The sequence below is a fragment of the Sciurus carolinensis genome, chromosome 12, assembly GCF_902686445.1.
Source record: "Sciurus carolinensis chromosome 12, mSciCar1.2, whole genome shotgun sequence".
In the NCBI taxonomy this organism is placed as follows: domain Eukaryota; kingdom Metazoa; phylum Chordata; class Mammalia; order Rodentia; family Sciuridae; genus Sciurus; species Sciurus carolinensis.
Window position 1 is genome coordinate 48673664 of NC_062224.1, and position 25251 is coordinate 48698914.

Below are 25251 nucleotides of genomic sequence, written 5' to 3' on the forward strand. Positions count from 1 at the left end.
ATGATAATTCATTTTTCAGCTAGTCATGAAGATATTTTGATTACAGTGTGTTTAAGTAATTATAACACAGTCTGCAATGTTAGTCTTGCTGGGAAGGGAGCACATGGAAAACAAGTTATGTGTTATTCGTGCTCAACAAAGGATGCACTGTGGTGTAATGATTTTAATTCCTAATGCTAGATTAGGACCGAAGGAGTTCAAAATATGTCATACAGTAAGGTAAGTCAATTAAACATAGACCAAATAAAAAAGGTAACTACACAGCTTTGAGGCATAAATATTTATTTTGGAAAGTATTTAGATGTTATTATATGAAAGAAACCAGTATTTTTAAATTTAGCTAACAGTCTGTGTACCACTAATTAAAAAATTACGTGGCTTGATTTTAAGTTTATGTGACTCGTAATTATCATGCAGCTTGCTTTCGTGTTGTGAACTTAAAACCAAAATCAGAGGACTGACGATTCAACAGCATAATCCTGCTGTTCTTGATGCTTTGAAAAAAAAAAAAATCCAAGCAAAATGTCAAAATGAGAAAAAAATTAATTAGTATTATGTGACTAGATGGGTCAAGTTTTCATTTTCTCTTACTAATAATGGTTTATGCCACTACTTTTGGTTTCACCGTAGAATAATTGATCGCTTAGATGGAGTTCGTTTGTTGTGGTCCCTACTGAAAAATCCACACCCAGATGTGAAGGCCAGTGCAGCGTGGGCCCTCTGTCCATGCATTGAAAATGCAAAGGTAGGAACAAACTACAAATCAGTCCGTCAATCAATCTACAGTCTCTAATACTATATTGAATAATGTCACCACAGTTTACCAATTGCCTTTGACTTACCTATGGTTACCTTGATCTTGTGGAAAAAAGTGATAAACAATGTTTATGCAAAAGTAATTTTTGAGCAGTGCCTTTTTCTGGTCACTTTCAAAATGCCAAATAAAACTAGTGTCTGAAGGCAGTGCTTACAAAGTTCTACTTGGTTTATGCAATTGAAACAAATACCCTGTAAATCAGAATAAAGACAAGCCGAAGTTTTTAATTCTTGGATGAAAAGAAAATCATCCATGTTTTACCTGCTCCTTACAAAGAAGGAAAGCATTGTGGGAAGCTTGACTTCTTTTATTGTAGCTATAGCCAGCAGTGAAAGCCCACTCAGGTCTACATTACCTTGAAGAGGTCTCATAATTTTACTGTGCCTCACTCACTTTTCTTATCTCTCATTAACATCTGAATTAGAAGTTTCTGAAGTCTATTTTAGCTCTTACTTTGTAAATTGTATTATTTTCTTTTAAAGATCTCTTTTTTAGCTTATTTCTCTTTAGCATTTTTCTATCAGTTTTGAGATTTCCCTTGAAGATCCTTGTTGCCAATGCTATTTCTTTCTGTTGAATGCTTTTAGCTAAAGGATTTTATTTTTATAATAAATTTAACATGATTCTAAATAGTATCCTAAGTGTAATCATTTGTGAAAAGTGAATTGTGACGTATGCTAGAAATAGAGGAGACTTACTCCAAGTTCATTAATGGAACCATTATTTATCACAGCAAACTAATTGAAAAGTTCTCAAATGTCATTCTATAAGAAATGAACAATAAGACAGTAGTCTGTTCATACCATATCATACAATGCAACAATTAAAAAATGAAGTTAATGTTTTCATTGATATTGATAAATCTCACAAAAATATTAAGCAAGGGCTGGAGATGTATAGAGTATTTGCCTAGCATTGCACAAGGCTCTGGGTTCAATCCCCATACCACAAAAAAAAATGTAAATAAATAAATTAATAAATAAGTAAAAAAAACCTGCAGAATACATTATATAATACGATTCCTTTTAAAGTTCAAAGACATTTTTAAATACAAAATTTAAATTATATTATTTAGGGAGAAAGAAGCCTATTGGGGAAGATCAATATACATCCTTGAAGAATAACCACCATTGGTTACTTTCGATATCAGCTCAGTCCTTCATACATAAATGTGAACAGTGAAGGATCATCATGTATTTAAGAAATAATACTAAAAAGACAAACCATGTGGGGGAAATGGGAATTGAAATCAAATTCCTTACATGTATGATTTTCTCAAAACTAACTCAACTATCATGCTCTAACAATAAAAAAATGTCAAACCAAGATTAATAAGCAGAACTAACTTCAGAGGAAACCGAAAAAATGAAAGAAACAGAATATACCATTAAAATTTTAAAACATACTTTAAGGATCCTCCAAGAACAGTCCAAATAGGTGGTTATAAAAGAGAAATACAGAGAAGATTTTATTGAAATTAAAATTATTTGGCAAAACAATAAATATAATAGAAAAGAGGAATACTATGATCAAAATGACTATCTGGAAGATAGTCTAATAAATAAAAATATAAAATAAAAATAAAATGAAAACAGGACACAAAAATACATTAAAAGTAGGAAAGTGGTTGAGGAGAAGAAATAATCATTTTTTCTTGAAGAGGAAGGTTCTTTAAGCTTGATTTCTAAAGAAAGACTCTGGTCTTCAGATTGGAAAGATTAACTTTGTGCCAAGCAGGAAAACAAGCAAACAAAAAAGTCCATACCTATACATAAATTTAAACTTGGTGTTTCCAGAAATTAAAGAAAAAAAGTTATGAAAGAACAAAATCACATCACTTTGGCATTAGACCTAACATCATCCACAATAAATTCTGAAAGAATTTACTAGTAAGAACATAGCCCTTCCTGTCTTAGTGGAAAATATTTTTATCCTGGAATTCTATATCCTACAAAACTAGCTTTTGAGTGACGGTAGAGAGTAAGGATAGAATAGAGATTTTTTTCTTTTAGAAATGGCAGAATTCAGAAAGTTTATCCCCGATGAACCTTTTCTGGAAAAGAAAAAAAGGTTTTACTTTAGCATTCCAGCAAAATAAAGATTCCAGCTGGGAACAACGGCACAAGCCTATAATCCCAGTGACTCAGGAGACTGAGGGAGGAGGGTCACAAGTTCAAAGCCAGTCTCAGCAACTTAACTTAGTGAGCCCCTAAAAAACTTAGTAAGGCCCTAAATAACTTAGTGAGACCCTGTGTCAAAATAAAAATAAAAAATTAAAAGGTAGGGGCTGGAAATGTGGCACAGTGGTTGAGCACCCCTGGGTTCAATCCCTAGTACAAAATATTAAAAAATAAAAGATTCGAAGAGAGATTAATGTGAGTTATAAGAAGCAATAATGAGCAACTACATGATTGTAATTTCAGTTAAATATGAATTTATGTTGATAATATGACTTTAAAGTTTCATTACATTATTAAGACAGAATTCCTCTCAAAGTAGTGGCATCAAATAAAATTAATACCGATAGACCGTTATCGCAGTAACAAGCTGATTTCAAACTACCAGAGAATTAAAAATACATGTTTGGCGGGTGCAGTGGCACACACCTGTAATCCCAGTGGCTCAGGAGGCTGAGGCAGGTGGATCACAAGTTCAAAGCCAGTCTCAGCAAAAGTGAGGTGCTGAGCAACTCAGTGAGACCCTGTTTCTAAATAAAATACAAAATAGGGCTGGGGATGTAGTTCAGTGGCCAAGTGACCCTGAGTTCAATCCCCAGTACCCCCCCAACCAAAAAAATACATGTTAGGTAGTGGGAAACATGCTAAGGAAAAATGTTATAGAGACTAGAAAAAAATGTTATAGATACTAGTTATTTCTCAATTATTGAAAATGTCAGTTTAAATATAGAATTTAATATTATTGATGAGATGTTATTTTGTATAGAAACTATTTCTACTTAGTGCTGTTATTATGTATAAATTGTGTCTTATATTATGGATTTTCAACTCCACATCTGCCTATTTGTCACATTCATTATTCCTGTGCAGGCTTCCAGTTCTGGCTGGTCTTCTATGCTGGCAACCTAAACTGAACTAAGTGGGACCTTAAACATGATCCAGTCTTCCTCTTCTTTGCTCTTGGCCCCAGGGCCTAGACTAGATCCAAGACTCCACTGAGAGCTGCTGTTGGTCCTTTTCTCTTGAACTTCACCTGTCCTCCGCACCCTCCCCACCCTCATCAACTTAGTGTCTGAATTTTTCTCAACCTCAACTTTCTCCTTACTCATCTTGAAAGAGAGACAGATTCAGGAAGGAGAGATCTCTGCTTGTCCTCTTCTCTCACCAAGAACTGCATTGCACCAAGAACTTACGTATGCATTTGTTCTTTTGATAATGCAAACGTATAAGAGTCTTATTAAACAAGGAAGTGGCATGGGTAGCATGGATGATTGGAGAGTGTTTGAGTGGGTGACTAATTAAGCTGTTGCAATAACTGAGATGAAAATAATTAGAATTTGACCTAGTAGAGTGGCAGTTTGAATGGGGAGAAGAATCAATAAAAGAAATGAGAGGTAGAATTAGTAATTGGTGAGTGACTGAATTTTGGCTGTGAAGAGGAGGTCAGACTCAGACAAAAGACTCAGAATTTTGTTTAACTTTGACAACTAGGTGTATACCTTTATCAAATATGAGAGCTTGATTTTAGAAACGATGTTGAATTTGTTTTTCATCCAGTAGTGATGTCCAGTCATTTGAATACATGCATATGGATGTCAGGAGAGAATGTGTGGGCGTCATCAGCATGTAGGGGAGCTGATGAAAGGGAGAGGGAGCGGAGTGGGAGGAGATCACCATTGACAGCGCAAAATCAGAGAGGAAGACGGAGCGGGGATGGAATGGCCAGGAGAGGGTGATTGCAAGAAAGCCCAGAAAGGAGCTAAAGCAAGCAAGAACGGGCAGGTTCAATAGTGTCTTTGACCCCCGATAGGACAATTACCTGTGAAAACTAAAAATATGACATTAGAGAATTAGGACATAGCCATTTCCATTGAGAATTGAGTTTAAGCTAGTGGCAGTTGATGAGAAATGAAACAAGAGAAGGAAATAGAAGGAAAAGGGAATTAATAGCTCTTTCTACAGGCTGTTTCAGAGAAGACGGCCACATGAAATCCAGAAGATAGCTGAGGTTTCAGGAATGGTTAGTATGGGGAGGCCTGAGTGCGTATGTATCTACATTTAGAAAACACACACATGAAGAGAGAAAGAAAGGCAAGGCTCTCGCTGGTTCTTAATCACACACAAAAAGCACATTGCTTTGAGTGGTATAAAAAACTTGTGGAATGCCAAGCAAATGTATAGTTCAGGATGCAAAATTCCTGAGGGTGTGTCCAGTGAGAGCAAAGCCAAGAAAGTTCTGGGAAGTTCATCCAGGCAGCAAAGACACTGCCAGCCTCTCTCTCCCCTCCCTCCCTCCCTTCCTTCCCTCCTTCCTTCCCTCCTTTTTTTTTCTACCTATCTTCGATTCTGAATTCAAATGTGAGATACTTACCAAAGGGATTTATCTGCATTAATAACCTTATGCAAATTTAAAAACTTAAAGTCAAATTTTTTACTAGATTACTAATTTGGCTGATTATTTCAACAATAAGGACTGGCTTTTCTGATTGGGTAATATGGAGGACTTTTTGATAAATTGAATTAACTAAATATGCAGAATCAAAAATTAGATGGTATATATAACTATCAGAAGATTTATCTTTTATGACTCAATTTATGATGAAAACTTTTTTTAGATGTCCATTTAAAATGGATGAGGAAGATATGCAACCTTTCAAAAATATACTGGATGGGATATGTGTGCACAAATTTTGAAGACCATTGATTAGTCTAGGGTCCCAGATCTGGCCTTTGAAGTGGGAGAGGGGGAAATTTACATATCTTTCCTCAAAGAAGTAACCTGATTTACAAGGATGTATTCTTTTTGAGAAATCCTATTTTTCAGGGTCATAAGCTGAATATTATATTGGTCCTCCCCCCTTGCATCTTTTCATTTATTTAGTTGTTTGTTTATTTATATGTTGATTGGTACTAGGGATTGAATCCAAGGTACTGATCCCCTTTCCTTTCTGTTTTTCATTTTGAGACAGGGTCTCACAATTTCACTGAGGCTAGTCTCAAACTTGTGATCCTCCTCTCTCAGCCTCTAAGTACCTGGGAGTATAGGCATAGGTTACCAGGCCAGCAATTTTTTTCATATGCATTAGGGATGGAATCCAGGACCTTAGGCATGCTAGGCTGTACCACTGAGCTACATTCCTGCCCCTCCTTACATCTTTCTATACAAAATTCATTTTCTTAACACAGAAGAATACTTCAGGGGTAGAGCTTGATAGATCATGTGCTCAGAAAGGCAAGAGGGAGGAAAGAAAGCAACTTATAATACTCAAATTAGATAGCATCTCATTATTTATACAGATTCCAGTCAAACCAAGGTCTAAGAAAGCTCCAGCTAAAAAACTGTAATGATGAAAATGTACCACTCAAATATGGATACTACTGGCCAAGTACGGCTGTTGGGCGTTGAGATATTACTAATATGACTGAAGAAATGAATTTTTAGTTGTCTTAAATTTTAATTAAAGTTTAAGTGGCCACCTGTGGTTAGTGGGTATTGTTTTGGTACCCAAATCTAAAATAGACAAGCAATGAAGAGTGTTGTTTTTGTAAGACAACTGAAAAAAAGAGTGGTATATCTCAAGAATTAAATAAATTTGTGTATAGTTATATATTCATTATGCTAATTTAGGAAATAAAGCAGAGGAAAAATATTATCTGTAATTTCAGGACTTGGAGATAACCACTACAACAACTAGCATTTTTTTTCTCCTTAACAATGAATATCTGATTCTCTACATTATTTATCCTTGTCTAAGTTTCTTTGACCATCTAGTATTTTACTTTCAGGCAATGTTATAATTTATTTATGCAATTATGTTTCCAGTGTTAAAGAACAGAGCAAGCTTACATGAAACAAAAATTTCACTAGAGTCTTTCTAGAATGTTCTTTCATATAGGGAAAATAAAATTACCTCTGTCTCATTGGTAAAAATTTGAACATAACTCCCACGGAATACTTTTATAATGTCAAATGTCAACAGTAGTGTTTTCTCTTTCTTGGTTGTACATAAACTAATCCTGTATTTCAGAATCCAGTGCCTTTTGGATTGAAATGTTTTTTGAATATGTCAGGGTTCCTAGCTTGCAGTAAAACAATGGAACTGGAAGTGATCTTGGCAGAGATTTTGGCCCATCTTCCTTCTAAACCCTCCCCCATTTAGGTAAATTAATGACTCAGCTCTCCAGGAAAGATTGCCTTTTGCAAAGGAAGCCTTTCCACATTTTTTTTTCATATATGATGCTTTTGCAAGTAGTTTTCAGGGTGTTAACTTATGAATCATAGGATTTGACATCATTTTGAAATAGGTAACTTCTTTGGATTAATGACGCTGACAGTAATGCTACAGAAACCAGCCATTGTCGGTTATAGCTGAGAGTGACACAAAATGGAAAGAAAGCACAAGCTTGGCCTTCAGCCAAGTTATTGCTACTTTGGGGTCCCTGCCACGTCTGTCAGGCATCATGAAACCTAAGCACACTGAACACATGTGTCCATGTGTATGGATGATGATATGTCAACTGTTGGAAACAGATGTTTTCCATTTTTTATATTGTTAACAGCATATACATTAGAACACATTTTCAGATCTATCTGTTAAGAAAATGAGATGTGGAAATTGCTTCTAGTGAATGTTTTACATCTTTTCTTGTTGGGAAATATTTAAAGTTACTTATCAGGGAAGAAGCCTGACAATAAATTGCCAGAATCAAAGACTTCAGTATACAGGGTAATTCAGACGATGATTCACGATGTAAGTTGGCATTGTATTTGCCTTGTAGTTGTTTTGTTATTAGTTTGCATAAAACAAATATTATGTGGATTTTTTAAAACAAAAAATATTGACCTTTCAGTAGTAGACCAGTATCTTAATAAGAAATTTAAAAACTTTCTCTTCATTTCGGAAAGTATCTAATAGTTTTTGTTTACTTAGGGATAAAACTTACTAGATGAAAAAGATGTTGCCAGCTTAATAATTATCTGTCCATTCCATACATGATTGGAAAGTCAGAGTGTGAAATATGAGTCTATCTTACACCCTGAAAGAATATTTAAGGCAGGAAATAAGCGTCTTCAATTAGAGAGCTTCTCAGTGTTCTTCAGTCTAACAAGTACTGAAGAACAGAAGGTCAACTAAAATGACCTAATTACAAAAGATTCACTGTGTATTTTCCTAAGGATTTTTATTTAAAAGTTTACTGCTTAAGGTGTTTTCCATATTAGGCTTTGGGGAAATTTTATTTTTGTGTTTTGTTTTTCCCAATTATGGTCACTAAAACAACAGAGATCCTAAGATTTGACCTCTGTAGTGATGTTATTTGGTACAGTTCATGAGCTGCAAGCCTGGCTTTAGACTAATAACTGCTTTGTAAAAAAAAATGTGAGAGTTTTGTAAATGGAAGTAAAAAGCTGTTGCTTTCAAGCTCAATGATCAAACACATCTTTGGCGAAAACCGGCAGCTGAACAGGTGTTCAGTATTAGGAAGTTGTGATGTAAGAAATGTAACAACCGAGTCTGGCAAACACCCATGTATTAAATTCTTTGTTCTTAAGAAGCAAAACCTTCTGCTGTAGAAAGTCAACTTTTTTTGTGTTCCACAAGCAATAAGATACTGAAAAGTAGCATGCACTCATGTGAAGAATGTGTAATTATGTCACATCACTTATAATCACTTTCATGCCTTTTGCCAACATTTGTAAGAATTATGTATATTTCTTAAAATAGCTCATTTCATGAATGTTACTAAATAGTATTCAGAGTAATTTCTGTAATTCAGTTTCTTTCCATTTAACAAGTTTTTAAAAGTTTTATGAAGAAAAAAGCAAACATTTAAATATATTTGCCTTTTAATACGAAGTGCTATAATTCATATTACTTAGAATTCATATTACTTAGGAATTATATACTTCATACTAATTTATAAACACTAATTCTTTATGAATTGTATAGGAAATGGCTGTTCTTATTTTAGAGTACGTACTCTGAATGTATAAGTCAATTGTAGAAATAGGAAGAAAACTCAATTTTTCTTTCAAATCAGTAAGTTCTGTGTAATTATTTGACCTTGTAACCTTCTTAAATTTAATTTTGCTACTTGTTTAGAAAACAATGTCTGGTTTTGAATTTGATCTTGGAGGAAAAATAAATCTCTAGTCATTTTGAAACCAGTGACATAAGGATCTGCTCCAAATAAGAGAAGTTAATCAAAGAAATGTAAGAATGATTTCCCCCAAAGAGAATAGAAGTAGTTAATTTCTATGAGGTTGGAATACATGCTTGGGCAATTTTAGCCAGGAATGTTGAGCACTAAGTATGGATGAGGCCAACTTCCTGACCACAGGTGTGACAGAACCCAGCTGATCAAACAGGACAGGAATTTGACATCACTCTCTGTTTAACTTCAGCTGCCCAATGAGCCGTGCCCAATCAGGGAGCCAGAGAGAACCTGGAGAAGGCTTGCATAGGGGTTTAGTTTCATACTGACAGTACCGCTATAAACACAGTTTATGAGCTTCGATTCGCCTATGATTAGGCTGTAGAATGTATAGTTGTCCCATGGCGAGCCGACGAATCAACAAAGTTTAAAAAAAAAAAAAAAAAAACAAAAAACCTAAAATCTCTTTAAAATGTGATCCATGCTTATAGACTGCCTGGCTATTTGAGGTCTGCCATCATTTTTAAGTTACCAAATGGTGTGCTCCTTATTTGGTCTCTAGTTCCTAAAATCCTAGGAGAAAGATAACAAACTGGAATATAAACTTCTTTTTTTTTTTTTTTTTTTTGGTATATCAGATTTCAAGTAGGGACATGAAGGATCAAAACATGAGGGTGTCAAAAAAAAACCTATCTTCAGAGCACAGCTGGAAGGGCCACCAGCTGAAGCCCTATCTGTTGCTTTCACCTGGATTCCTACCCTACCTGCCTTGCTTCTCAGTCTCTACTTGACAGGCAGCTACAATGGAGGGTGTTAGTCTAGGAAGAAGTAGAATTGACAGAAGAGTAATATTTGAACAGGAAAGTTATGACTAAAGGTATAGGCCTTTCTAAATAGGTACTATATATACCAAATTGTGTACCTACACCTTACTACTTATGAAATCATTCAACCCATTTTGAAAGCATAGTTATCAGTTCCTGTTACTTTATTAAGTAAGTTTCCCACATTCCCAGTCAATTCTAAAAGGTGGGAATACCTTGATTCTAACATCCATAAACCTTACCCAAGTTCATATTTGCACCTACTCAAATTTAGCACTTTAAAAGTGTTAGTTTGCTGTTTCCTACCCATCACCATTTCTGATAAGAAAGAACTGTCATTTTTATCTTTAATTCTCTTTGTTTCCTTATGACTTTCCTCTTTAGCTGATTTTAGTTTTTTTTTTTTTATTTTTAGTTTTCGGAAACTAATGTGTGTGTGTGTGTGTGTGTCTGTTTTAGTAGTTACTCTGGTTCTTAGAGCTTTCTGTGAGTTTGTGGGTTGCTCTTTTGGTTCAATTTGGGAAGACATTTGAGCCATTATTTTAAAAGTTTTTCCTTCCACATTCTCTTTTCTGTCCTTATTCTTTAATTCCATGTGCTTCTTTACATACCTTGTGGGTTTAAAAAATTGTTTTTGTAGGCTGGTCATTGTATATATTATAATGTACATATTTAAAAAGTGCCATGGTATGTGTGTATGTATATGTATTTATATTTTAAAGTAGAGGGAGCATTCTTTCCTTCCTTGAGCAGCAGTAGTAAGGGGTTAATCAATTTGATGAAATAAAAAATCGAATTTGTTGGGAGCAGGATTACAGCTTTCTCCATATATCAAGATCTTAGAAATCATATTCCAGAAGTCTAAGTTTATCACTTTCTGTTATTCAGCTCAGCCTCCAACTACTCGAGTGACTTTGAGGCTTATTTTTTTATCTTGTCCAAAGTTGAATTTGGCGGGGCCTTGGCTGAACTTTTGGCTAAACTCAGGTCACCTGATTCCACACACTTTGGTGAAATCAAGTCTTGCCTACAGCAGGTCTTGGGACCAAATACGAAGAGATTGCTATATCTAAAAATTGCAAAATCGCAAGCTCTGGAATTTTCTTTTAAAATTTTTAGTTGTAAATGGACACAATACCTTTATTTTATATATTTATTTTTACATGGTGGTAGGGATTGAGCCCAGTGCCTCACACATGTTCAGCAAGCACTCTGCCACTGAGCTACAGCCCTCCACCGCCCCAAGATCTGGAAATTTTGAGGCCACAGGGCTGCTAGACAGTGAGAGTATGTCTTTGCAAGACTACAATCCTCAGACTTACAATCCTCTGAAAGCACAGGATTAGGAGAATTGGAGTGTGGGAGTGACCATCCATGAGACCTGACTTTGGGACACTGGGACTGCAGGTCAGAACATGGAACAGTGGGACCAAGGGACCACACACCAGGATGTGGGATTGCAGGACTGCAAGATTGGGAGGCCAAGGATGCCTTGAGACGCTTCCTGTTGTGGAACTTCAACACTGCCCACACAGAGCACACAAGATTGTAAGACTTGAGATGACGGGTGGTCCCTTTCTGTTTACCAGCCTGGCATCAAGTTTTCTAATGACACAAAATGCTTGTGCGAGAGAATCACTTGAGGAGATTATCTTTGTATTCCAGAATTATCTTGATTCAGATTGATACTCTGGATTTGTCAAAAGTACAGCTGTTTTCTTCCAGAGACCATCCCCTGGCATGTTTGTTTCTATACCCAACAAGCTTCTATCTTGGCAATAGCTCTCATTTTCCTCTGTCCCTGTCTTAGTGTTTGGCCACAAGGTTGGTCCATCACTGTCTCTACAGGCACAAATTGACGTAAGAAATAACTATGGCAGCCTTGAGTGGTAATGTTTTTTCACCTTCTTTCATGAATATGGAATCCCTTTTGTACACCTGTGTTTGAGAAGTGAACAAGATTTAGGTCTCCTGTCTGGAATTCTTTTAATTTTTCTCCTATAAAATCTGAACTAAGGTCCTTTGAGGACTTTTGGTTCTAAACTTACCAAACTCAGAACTTTGGCTACATTGTGCTTTGGATTTTTCCTTCAGAACATTTAACTGGGGGTCTTTTTTTTTTTTTTTTTTTTATTTTTTTTACGTTTACATAGGGTAATGATGTTTATTATATTTTTCCCCTCCCCCCCACCCCTCCCACCCCTCCCACCCCTCCCACCCCTCTTTTCCCTCTACACAGTCCTTCTTTCCTTCATTCTTACTGCTCTCCTTAGCCTAACTCTAAACCTAACCCTAAACCTAATGCTAGCCCGTCCCACCCCCCATTATATGTCCTCATCCGCTTATCAGCGAGATCATTCGTCCTTTAGTTTTTTGAGATTGGCTTATCTCACTTAGCATGATATTCTCCAATTTCGACCATTTGCCTACAAATGCCATCATTTTATCATTCTTCATTGCGGAGTAATATTCCATTGTATAAATATGCCACAGTTTCTTTATCCATTCATCAACTGAAGGGCATCTAGGTTGGTTCCACAATCTGGCTATGGTGAATTGAGCAGCAATGAACATTGATGTGGCTGTATCTCTGTAGTATGCTGATTTTAAGTCCTTTGGGTATAGGCCAAGGAGTGGGATAGCTGGGTCAAATGGTGTTTCCATTCCAAGCTTTCTGAGGAATCTCCACACTGCTTTCCAGAGTGGTTGCACTAATTTGCAACCCCACCAGCAATGTATGAGTGTTCCTTTTTCACCACATCCTCGCCAACACCTATTGTTGCTTGTATTCTTGATAATCGCCATTCTAATTGGGGTGAGATGAAATCTTAGGGTAGTTTTGATTTGCATTTCCCTTATTACTAGGGATGTTGAACATTTTTTCATATATCTGGTGATTACTTGTACATCTTCTTCTGTGAAGTGTCTGTTCATTTCCTTAGCCCATTTGTTGATTGGATTATTTGTATTCTTCGTGTAGAGTTTTTTGAGTTCTTTATAGATTCTGGAAATTAGCGCTCTATCTGAGGTATGGTTGGCAAAGATATTCTCCCACTCTGTAGGCTCTCTCTTCACATTTCTGATAGTTTCCTTTGCTGAGAGAAAGCTTTTTAGTTTGAATCTATCCCTTAACTGGGGGTCTTATGTTTGGAACTTTAATTTGTTTGAGTTAATTTTTGGTTATGTTATACAGTAGAGGGTCCTACTTTTATTGTTTTTGCATGTTGATATCCAGGTTCCCAGCACCATTTGTTGAAAAGACTGTCCTTTCCCCATTAGATGGTCTTGATACTCTTGCTGGACAAAATACAGGAAGGTTTATATATGTCTCTATTTTGTGGCATTATACCAGGATCGCCCTGTTTTGAGTATTATAGCTTTATAGTAAGTTTTGACACCAGGAAGTGTGAGCTCTCCAGTTTTTTCTTTTTCAAGATTGTTTTGGCTATTCAGGGTCCCCTTGAGATTACATATGAATTTTAGAAAGGATTTATCTAGTTCTGCAAAAATAGGGAAATCACTGGAATTTTGATGGTAATACATTGTATCTGTAGATCAACTTGGGTATGGTTGACATTTTAACAATATTAAACCTTCTAGCCCATAAATGCAGGAAGATTTTTACCTTTGTTAACTTTTATTCTTTTTGATGCTGTTATAAAAGGAATTATTTTCTTTTTGTTTCAGACTGTTCACTGCTAGTATATAGAAATGCAACTGATTTTGCATTATGATTTTGTATCCTGCAACTTTGCTGAATTTATTTATCAGTTCTAACACCATCTTTAAGTTTTTCTAATATAAGATCATGTCAGTTGTGAACAGAGGTAGTTTTCCTTCTTTCTCTCTAATTCAAAGATTTTAAATGTCTTTTTCTTGCCTTACTGTTCTGATTTGAAACTTCCAGTACTGTGGTGAATAGAAATGCTTAAAGTACATATCCTATCCTTATTCCTGATCTTTGAGAAGAAAATCTTTCACTCTTTCGTCATTGAATATGCCAATTGTTGGGTTTTTCATTTGTGGCTTTTATTATTTTTAAGATAGTTTGCTTCTCTATCCAGTTTATTGAGATGTTTTTTAGTCACGAAATGATGTTGAATTTTGTCAAATGCTTTTTCTGCATCAATTGAACTGATGATGTGGTTTTTATTTTGCTAATGTGGCTTATTTATAGATTGATTTTAATATATTTTTAAAAATTTAATATATTGAACTATCTGTACTCTAGGACTAAATTTTACTGTGTTGTGATATTATAATCCTTTTAATATGCTATTGACCTCAGTATGCTGGTATTTTATTGGGGGTTTTAGTATTGGTATTCATAAGGGATGTTTTGTCTATAGGTGTTTCTTGAGATTTTGTTTTAAGCATCTTTAAGCTTTGGTATTTGGAGAATTGTTAATCTTATATAATGAGTTTGAGAGTGTTCCCTCCTCTCCAATTTTTAGGAAGAGTTCAAGAAGAATTGATCTTAATTCATTTTTGAATGTTTGGTAGAATTCACCAGTGAAGCCTGTCCTGGGCTTTTCATTATAGGGAATTTTTTGATTTCTGCTTCAGTTTTCTTAGTCATTGCAGGTCTATTCAGGTTTCATTTTATTTTATTTTTCAAGATTAAGTCTTGCTAGGTTGTAAATTTTTAGAAATTTTTCCATTTCTATCTAGGCTATCCAATTTGTTGACATGTAATTACTTACAGTTCTTTTATTTATGTTAAATTGGTTTTAATAACCCTTCTTTTATTACTGATTTTAGTAATTTAAGTCTTTTTTAATCCAATTCAATCTAACTGAAAGTTCTCAATGTAGCAACCTATTGGAATAACCAACTTTTTTTTTCGTTGCTTTTCTTTATTGTTTTCATTGCTTTTCATTACTGTTTTTCTATTTATTTGTGATTACTGCTTTGATCCATTGATCGTTTACAAATGTGTTGTTGAATTTCCTCTTATTTGTGAATTTTCCAGTTGTCCTTCTGCAGTAGATTTCTAGTTTCATTTCACTGTGTTTGGAAAAGATACTTTATATGAATTCAATCTTTTTTAAAACATGTAAGACTTGTTTTTTGTACTAACATATGGTTTATCCCAGAGGATGTTCAGTGTGCACTTGAGAAAAATAAGTAGTCTGCTGTGGCAGAGTGTTTGTATATGTCATTTGGGTCCAGTTGGTCTGCAATGTTGTTCAAGTCCTCTGTTTCCATATTTACCTTCTTTCTTTTCATCCATGATTGAAAGTAGGATTTTGAAGCTGTGAATTTCTCCCTGCAGTTGTGTGGCTGTTTGCTTCATCTGTTTTAGAGCTCTGATGTTTGCTGTCCACGTCTGTAATTATGATATCTGGTTTAATTGACCCTTTTGTCCTTTTTTGTCTCTTGTAACAATTTGACTTACAATGTGCCTTGTAAGTTAATAGTATAGCCATCCCTGCTTTCTTTGGATTACGATTTGCATGGACTTTTTTCAACCTATGCATGTTCTTAGATGTCAAGGAATGTCGTAGACAACTTATTGTTAGATCCTGCTCTTTCAATACATTTTGTCAGTCTATCTTTTTATTGGGAGTTTGTTCCATTTACATTTAAAATAATTACTAATAGTGAAGTACTTACTTTTGCTATTTTGTTATTTGTTTTCTATATGTTTTATAGTTTTTTTGTCCCTTGTTTCCTTCAGTACTTCTTTTCCCTTGTGTGTAGTTGATTTTTATAGTGATTGCCTTCTCATTTACTTTCATACATATTTTATAGATATTTTCTTTGTGGTTACTAATGGGAATTGCATATAATATCCCAGAGTTATAGTGTTCTATCTTAAATTGATAATAACTTAATTTCAATCACATACAGCTCTACTTTCTCCCTTTCCACACTCTTGTTAATGATGTCACATCATGAAGATGAGGATTAGTTATAATTAACTTAATTGATATTTCACATTCATTATGAGTTAAATAGACTCTCATATGCTGAATTGGCATGATAACCACATATTTATAGAAAAATGTGGTATAACTGACCCAAGAAATAAACTTTTAGAAAGCACTCTCTTGAAGATTCCTGTTTTCTGCAGCATGATATTTTATATAGTTAATTTTTATTCTGTCAAAATTATTGTTTCAAGTGTATTCCTTGCCTGATCCACAAAACTCACTTTTCAGAAGCATCTGTCTGAATCTGAACAGGATTTTGCTTTATTCATCTTAATCTGTGGGTTATATTGAGTATAAGCAGGGAGAAAATTTAAATAAATATAGATATTTATATACATTTAAAAAATAAAAACATACATGTGCTTTTAAAATATCCATAAATATATACACATGTAGTTTATAAATAATAGCCATTTTATGATAATATGACTTACATTCGTTTAGCACCTTGTACTTATTATAAAGTTTTTTCGAGTGCGTCATTGGTTAAGAATGTCACATAATTAACTGTGTAAGCCTCTGGTTACACAATGGTTCCTCACAATTTAGACCTCCTCATTAACAGAATATTGCATCTAAAGCAGAATAAACATAGGAGGTGATAAAATGGAAAAATCACAGTTGTCCTATGATATTTAAGAAAATTGTCTTGTACTAGGTTAGGAAAGAAGAAAAAAAGAAAGCATCAATTTATATTCTTTATTTTTCTTGAGAGTTAACTGGATAAAATTATCCTCGAAGCATAATATATCTTTTTACTAGGTAAATCTGGACTATAAGGACTGTATCATTTCTTTTGCCTGAAATTAATTTACATTTCCTTCAGTTTATAAGGAAAAGGATAACTGACATTCTAATTCTGATTTTTGAAAAACTACATTTGAGAATATAAGGTAATTCTAATTCAGCAATAATTTTTTTTTTAAACTTTAGGATTTGTTAACTACTGGGAAAAGAACAAGGATCTTATTGTGATAGAACAGCACAAACAAACTCTGTTCTCCTTGAGTATATATATATGGTGTATTTAGAATTTTAGAAGGATTCGATTTATTGAATATGCATTTAGGACAAGATTTGACTGTTCGGTTTTGGTTTCTCTGACATGCTATTCTGATGTGAGTGTAGGATTTTTGAAATTTTTATATGCAATGCGCTATTTTTAAATCTTTTTCAAATGCCATATTATGCATCATATGGTCTCTATGTGGCATAGAGCCGTGTTTTTATAGCTCTTCTGGTTAAAAATTTTTGTCTTAAGTCATGTTACGCTTGCCTTGTATGTGCTTTAAAGTTGTATTATGTATATCTCACCTCATCAGAAAACTGCCAGTTCTTTTTGCTGGAGGCAAGAGAAAGAATTTCATACCCATTAATTTAATTGCTCTATGCCAAAACACCCAGTTTTCTGTTTTATTCATTAATCTGTAAATAACATCTTAATATTTTCCTATTAGTTGAATTTTAGCCAAATGTCAGGATATTGCTATTTTACATTTTTCATCTTATTTGTGTATTCGACTTGATTTTCTGTTTTGTTTGAACTTCACACCTTTTCCTATTTGTTCAATCATTCAATCTTTAATAGCATTAAGAAGGTGTTTCATATTCTCTTTTTCAGTGACTGTTTTTGTTTGTCTCAGGAAATGTCATTGGCAACATAACTTTATCTCTTTGGGAATTATTAGTCCCCCAAATTATAAAGATTCTTCTGATTATAAACCAGATTTAATCTGATAAATAGCATCGCAAGGGCTTCCAAGGCTAAGTGCACAGCATATAGTGAAAAGATACTGCAAGAGAACTCAGGAAATCTTAGGTTAACTTTTAGTTTTGTTCCTAACTCCTCATGAACCTTGAGCCTTTGTGATTATAAATTGAGGAAGTCATGCCTCCTTGAGGCAGTTTTGTGAGGGTCACCTGAACTAAGGCATATGGGAGGGAATCTTTTGTGAACTGCAAAAAATTAGGCAGTTATTATTATTACTAAGGCTTTTTCCATTATAGATGAATATTTGAATTGTGCATAACCAGCATTGTACCAGCGGTGAAACTGGCGAAGACTAGTTTTTAAGATATGTGAGAAGGTGGAAAATGTGGTGAATTTGCCCAGTCGTTTAGCGCTAGGGAAAGACAGTTTTGGCAGAGTAATTATTTTTTCCATCCTCAAATATACTGTCTCCCTTTCCATAGAAACTATGCGAGGCAAGACGTCATATGTTTAAAATCTTTGAACTTAAAAAGAAAAAAGGAAAAAGAAAGAAATCACACCTTCAAAACAAATAAACAAAGTTTGGCCCATAGGGTTTGAATCTAACATTTCACTGTCCTGCCGATTCTAAGCATTACGAGACCTCGGTGAGCGAGGCCCATGATCTCACCGAGTCTTTGGCTCCCTGTATCTCATACCATGCACCTTAGGAAGTTCTTGGATCAGAGGTAGATGTGATCACTTTTGTCACTTTTCCCAGTACAGCCCCAGTGCTGTGGCTTATTGTCTCTACTGATAAAGCGAAACGAGAGAATGGGGAATTCATTAGGCTCTGTGAGGCTGACTCCAGAGAAGCAAGGCCCATTTGGATGTGACTTGTTGACCTGATCCTATCAATTTATATTCTACTATACAGAGGGAATATTCTTTTTAGTGTTTATGACTATGTCTAAGTGTCTTAAACTTGCAGTCCTCTTTTTCTTTTTCTTTTTGTGTAATTCAACGAACATTTATTGAATATTCACTGAATCACAGCCTACATGCCAACAGAGAATCGATAAACAAGAGCAGGTGCCTCTGTTCTTGAAAAGCTCACAAATGACTGGGGTAAGGACCCGTAAGAAAATCATTGCAACATGATGAATAAAGAGCTAAAGATGCCTTTGGCTATAAATCTTGGAATCGGATTTTGGGATTAATTGGTTCAGAAACTCAACAATGTCATCAAGGACCCAGGCTATTTTCCTTTTGCCATTTTCAGTGTGACCTGTGATAATTCCTTACAACTAACAAAACATTTTCAGAAGATTGTAAGAGAACATTTCAGACTTCACTGGCTATAACTGGAGCCTTAAACAAATAGTTGGCAAATGGAATGGGACTTCTGTGTAGGGTTGGGCCAGTCCAGAATTGCCCTTGGGGTGAAGACCACCCTTCCTGAAGCTGTATATATGAGGTGGAAATCAAAATGAGGACTTGGCTAGCAAAGGAGAATGGAGAAACGAATTTTGGAGAAAAACATCTGTAAGAGTATAGAGGGAAGGAGTGACCAAGGGGTATGGTTTAGATATGAGGTATCCCAAAAGCTCATGTGCGAATCAATGCAAGTAAGCTTAGGGGTAAAGTGACGGGGTTATGAGACCCTAAACCTAATCAGTATATTAATCCAACAATAGGAATTAACTGGGTGGTATAGGCAGATAGGCTGTGGCTGGAGGAGGTGGGCTATCGGGGTTGTGCCTTTTGGGTGTATATTTTGTTCTTGGTGAGCACACTCTCTGCTTCCTGGTACCCTGTCCTCAGTTGCCTTCCTCTACCACATCCTTCTTCCATGACGTTTGGCCTCACCTTGGGCCCCAAGGAAAGGCTGTCTATGGACTGAAACCTCTGAAACCATGAACTTCAAAATAAACATTTTCTCCTTTAAAATTGTTCTTATCAGGTCTTTTGGTCACATCAATGAAAAAGTTGACTGAAACACCAATACTGAGAACGGGATTGAGATAGTCCTGAAGAAAATGAAATCAGTTGAGAATTTTAAGAAACCTGCAGTCCTAACCCTGACTCTCAGAAATGCTATTATTACAAAGACAAAAAAATTACAAATGTTGGCAAGCATGTGGAAAAAAATAACTCTCATTGACTGTTTTTGGGAATGCAGATTTGCAGAGCTATTATAGAGATCAATATGGAGGTTCCTCAAAAAACTAAAAAGAGAGTTACCATGCGACCTAGCATTCTCTCTTCTGAACATATCCAAAGAAATGAGATCAGCATACCAAAAAAGATATGTGTATAGCTAAGATATGAAATCATCTTAAATGCCCATTGATGAATGGGTAAAGAAAATGTGGTATGGATACACAGTGGAATATTATTTGGCCATGAAGAATGAAGCCATACCAGTTTTAGCAAAAATGAATCAAACTGGAGGACTTTATGTTATGTGAAAATAAGCCAGATACAGAGACAAGTACTGCATGTTCTCTCAAGTGTGAAAGTATTAAAAACATTCAACCTGAATATAGAAAACCAATTAAGGAAAGTTGGAAAGTTTTCTTTGGGGTGTGAGTTATGGGAGGTTGGATTTTGTTAGTGTATGCTATATGCATGTGTTGATATATATACACAGAATCAATAGGTACAATTAATACATGCTAATCAAGTAGTAAAAACAAGAAAAAAACAACATAAGAAAATTCACAGTCCTTTTGTCAGTGTCTTGCCAGTCTTTTTGGAAGCCTGACATTCATTCTCAAAAGTAGATTTCTGTGGGCTGGGGATATAGCTCAGTTGGTAGAGTGCTTGCCTTGCAAGCACAAGGCCCTGAGTTCAATCCCCAGCACGACAAAAAAAAAGAAAAATGAAAAAAAGTAGATTTCTTAGGTCATTCCTGTGTTGCCATCACTTCCCCAAATCTTCTATGTTTTTAACAGTCTTTTCTTTATAATTTTTATTTTTAAAAATAAAATTTTGATTCATTATACATAAATTGGGTACATCTTCTCATTGCTGTGGTTGAACATGATGTTGATCCACACCATTCATGTAATCATTCATGTCATAGGTTAATGATGTCTGTCTCATTCCACCATCTTTTATACCCCCCTCCCTCTCTGTCTTGAAGGTCAAATGGCTCAGTTTTAGAACCTTGATCAATATTTTCACTTGTTTAGTGGCTTAGATGTGTTATTCCCTTTCATTTATCATAAAAAACTGCTTTTGAAAAGCCTAATGATAATGTTTTTTCCCTTACAAATCACTTGGTCTTTTTGCCTAAATAACCAAAGAATTTTTTTTTTTTTTAATTAAAGTTCAGCAGTTGTATTAGAATGTGTTTTCGTGTTACCCCATTCTGGGTGAAATTTCCCAGGTACATAAGGTGTCTTTTCAATATACTCTCAATATTTCTTTCAGGAGAGAGTTGTCTCAAATTGTAAGTTTAGAAGTCCTCTCTATTGTGTAGTTTTGTTTTCCTTCTTGGGGACTCTTAACACGTGTGTTAGATCTTCTTGGCTTATTTGTTCTCTTGAATATTTTTTAAGTTTTTTCCATTACTTTGCAATTTTCACATCTTCTACTTATTTAAAGAGATTATCCATTATGTTTATTCATTCCTGTGTTCCTTCTAGTTTACTCTTCATTTCCAAAATGAATTTTTCTTTCATTTCTCCTTTGTGCATGTCTTTTGCTTCTCTTTAAAACTTGTTTTGTGTACTAATCACCCAATTTGTGGATTTTGATGATTCTAACTTGTTTTTTATCCATTGCTTTTTTAACCTTGTTTTAATTCATTTAAAAATGTTACTAGGGACTGGGGGTTGAGTTCAGTAGTAGAGCACTTGTCTAGCCTGAGCAAAGCCCTGGGTTCAATCCCCAGCATTTCAAATAAAATAAACACATTGCATTACAATTTGTATGCATGTCTTCTTGATGTGTTTTCATTTTCTGTAAGGATGTTTTTCTACTCCTTATTCTCTCTGTTTTATTCCTTGTAATAACTCCACATAGAAATTGACCAATGGGTTTTTTTTTTTTTTAATGTTGCTCATTATTAAGAGAAATGTTTTCCTGCTATTTTAGGGGAGAGCTGTGAGCAAGGACAGCATTCCTAGTTTCACATTCTCAAGATCTTTTTTCATTTCACAGTGATGGAGAATATACCTTTGCTGCTCTTTCCCTCTCCTCTTTTCTTTTCTTTTTTTTTTTTTTTTTTTTTTTTCTTTCTTTTTGAGGTGCTGGGGATTGGACCCAGGGCCTCATACTACCAAGGCAAGCACTCTACCAACAGAACTATATCCCCAGCCCCTTTTTCTTTAATCTGTCCTTTCTTATTCTTTCATCCAGTGTTTCTACTCTGCTTAATTTAGATACAGTTACCAGTCATTTCTCCTAAGTGCAAATGTTGTAGCTCTTAGTTTTCATGGGACTCAGCTACTGCTTCAAAGACTGACAGTTGCAGCTGCACCACAATCCTCCTGGAATTGGGGTCTTGTCCATTCATCAGGATCTGAAAGGCCCATTTTCAGCTCTGCTGCTGTTCCTGAGCTTTACGGTGAGAACTGAATGGCTACTTGAGATTCTCTGCCTTTCAAGGTCTTTGCAAATCATCTCTCTGCCTTCATTCTGCAGTTTATGGTTTGTCCCAGTTTGCTTTATTTTGGGGTCAGTGTGGATATCTTGTCATCTCATGTTATTGTATGTATGGTTTTTGATTTTTAATACTCATTGCTGTTATTATAGGAAGATTCAGAAACTTTGTCTTTCCAGAATTCCTTGAGTTCTTGAAAAAAAAAAGATTCTGTAATTTTGCAATTGACCTGTGTATAAGTTGAGCACAGATGTCATCACTTTAGAGAAGTCGAGCTTTAGGGCTATGTGTTTGAAGTCCCCTGAAATTTTGGAAGAAAGCCATTGTTTTTTATTTGGAACTTACATACACATAACTTCCTTTTGAACCAAGTTTGTGGTTAGCACTCACATAATGGTAATACAGTAGAGGGACTTTGGGATCAGACAGATCTGGATTCAAATCCCACTTCTGTCACTTACGGCATATTAGTGAATTCCTCTAAGGTTTTCCTCATCTATAATATGGGTAATTAGGAGTTGAAAGGTAATTAGGATTGCCCTTTCAGGGTAATTAGGATTAAAGGGTAATTAGGACTAAATTATGTTGGATATTTGAAGATTAATAAATTCATGTCTTTAATTTATGATTTGATTACAAACCTAATGCATAGAAGCTTGATAAGGTGACAGTGCAGACTATAGTTAAAATATTTTTTGTGTGTGTTACATAAGAAGCTTTATTTGTAGAATTCTGGAAAAAAAGTAGCAATTAAGTATTTTCCAAATAATTTTGTGAATACATCAGAACTTGGAAGTATGTTGTATTAGAAGTTGTATTTAAATTTGGCATTGAGCATTAGGCACCAATATTACTCTCACATCTGTTCCCACAGCAATCAGGAGAGGTAGGGAAGATTGCTTTGCACATTACCTGGCTTGTGTCCTACCTTCACTATTTACTGGAAGCTTGGTTTGGCTTGTGATGCCTGTAGGGAAAGCTTCCTTTTATAGCAGTGAGTTTGCAATCAAATTTGAGAAATGTTAATTGAGCATGTACTGACAACTAGAAGCTGGCATAGTCACTAGGCATACAATGATGAACAAGACAAAGAATCCCTGCCTCCTAGAAGTTACAATTCAAGGTCAAAAGCAAATGATTAAGCCGCAGCTACATCAAGCGATCATTTCTATAAGACAGAAGAATCCATATTGTAGGAGGAGCTGCTTGAGGTTTAGGAGATTTGAGGTTTAGGAGAGAGTCTCAGAAAAAATGATTCCTTAGTTGATAACTGAGGATGTGTAGGAATTCCCAAACCAAGAGGAAGGAAGTCAAAACAGAATGTGCAAAGGTGGAGACAGGGCAAAGCAGCAGGTTTGAGGGCGTGAAACCTGGAGGACTAATGCACAAAGCAGTGTTCCCAAGGTTGGCTCAAGTTCAGGCTCACCAAGAGAGCTTGACAAAGGCTCATTTTTATAGGCCACACCCAGACTTCATGAATCCCATTCTCAGGGAATGAGTCCCAGGGTTGTGACTATTGGTCATGTGGGGAGCCACTGGGTGAGGGTGTATGGGGCCATTAGAGAGGGGCCATCAGGGTGGGAAGGTGAAGCTGGAGACCTAAGCCAGGGCGTAGCATGAAGGGCATGTAAACTGTATGTGGAGTTTGAATTTTGTCCTAAGGGCTGGGGACACTGTGGGAGAATTTGGGGACATGGGGATGAGAAAATAAAATTAATGGTTCATAAAGATCTCTAAGTTGAGTAAGACACAGTTCCTGCAATCTAATTTATAAAGTTCAACATCTGTGATATCTCAAAAAAAATCAAAAATGGAAATATTGATACCTACTTTGCATGGTGATGCTGCGTCTTAACTGGGCTAATTTATGTGCAGTACATGCTACATGCATGACATACAGCTGAGATTCAAAAGATGCTAATTTTTCTATTATTTAAGAAAGTCATGGGGCCAAATAATTGGACCTTAGAGACCGTCTCCTATGTAGTCTCAGAGGATATGGAGATTTCTGTTCTAACATCTGTTTTCAAGGTCCTCTGACAAATTCTTTTCCCACACTGGGACACCAGGACAGAGCCCATTCTTACCACATTCCCTCATTCTTTTATAATCATTGTTTCAAGATTACAATCTTTATGCCCATGACTTCCAAATCCATATTTCCAGTCTACTTTACTTTTCTGAGCTCCAAACCCATATTTCCCACTAACTCCTGGACATGTCTTTTTAAATGTCTGTGATCACTTCATTCAAATTAGGTCTTCTCTTCCCAAACTTCACCCTTCCCCACCCCCCCAAAAACAAAACAAAACTCTGTTTTTCCAACATGGACACTACTGGGTCATCCTAGAAACATGAGAATCGTCAATCACTTGTTATCTTCTCCCATGAATCCTCCCCAATCTACACCCTTCTCTGTAGACTTCATTCACCCTGCTCCTCCACTCTGTCACCAACCTGTCATCTGGACTTGTGAAATAGCCTGTGACTTCCTCTCCCAACCCCAACTTTGCATCTGTAATCCTGAGAGATTTCCTAGGGTACAAGATTAATACCTCCCATACTTAAGCCTCTTCTGTGACTTTCAAATGAACTCCGAACTCCACCGAGCCTTTATAAAATCCTTGAAGAAATCACTTCTTCAGTCTAATTTTCTCCCAAGTTCCCTTTCTTATTTTAGGCTGTAACCATTCTGAACTGGGCAGGGGTTGGGGTGGGGATCTGTGTCATATGAAAAGTCATCCACCCAGAATCGCCTTCACATGGATAGCTCCCTATTCCATAGGCTTTAACTGACAGACATCCTCTTGGGGAGGCAGTCCTTGGATCTTCACCAGAGCTGAAATCCCCTCATGTGTATTCATAATACCTTCATCTGCTCCCCTCAAGTACTACTCATTATACTTGTGATTTCTCAATACCCATCTTCTTCATCCGTTATACCCAACTGGGTGGCAAAAGAGTACACATGTACAGTATCCACATTACTGATGAGTTCTTGCTAAAATTTATTTGTAACCCCCAAATTAATATGCAAGGCAT

At 35.6% G+C, this 25251-nt stretch overlaps 1 protein-coding gene across 3 annotated transcripts in view; it reads left to right on the top strand.

Annotated features, from left to right (window-relative positions):
* Positions 1–25251, top strand: part of Odad2 (outer dynein arm docking complex subunit 2) — a 189894-nt gene that overhangs the window by 100862 nt on the left and 63781 nt on the right. For 2 of the 3 annotated variants that reach the window (XM_047521167.1, XM_047521168.1), the window contains exon 17: positions 631–745. The exons of the other annotated variant lie outside the window; for it this stretch is intronic. In XM_047521167.1, the coding sequence (XP_047377123.1) occupies positions 631–745 (115 nt within the window). The remainder of the gene's footprint in view (positions 1–630; positions 746–25251) is intronic. 3 annotated transcript variants of the gene reach the window in all.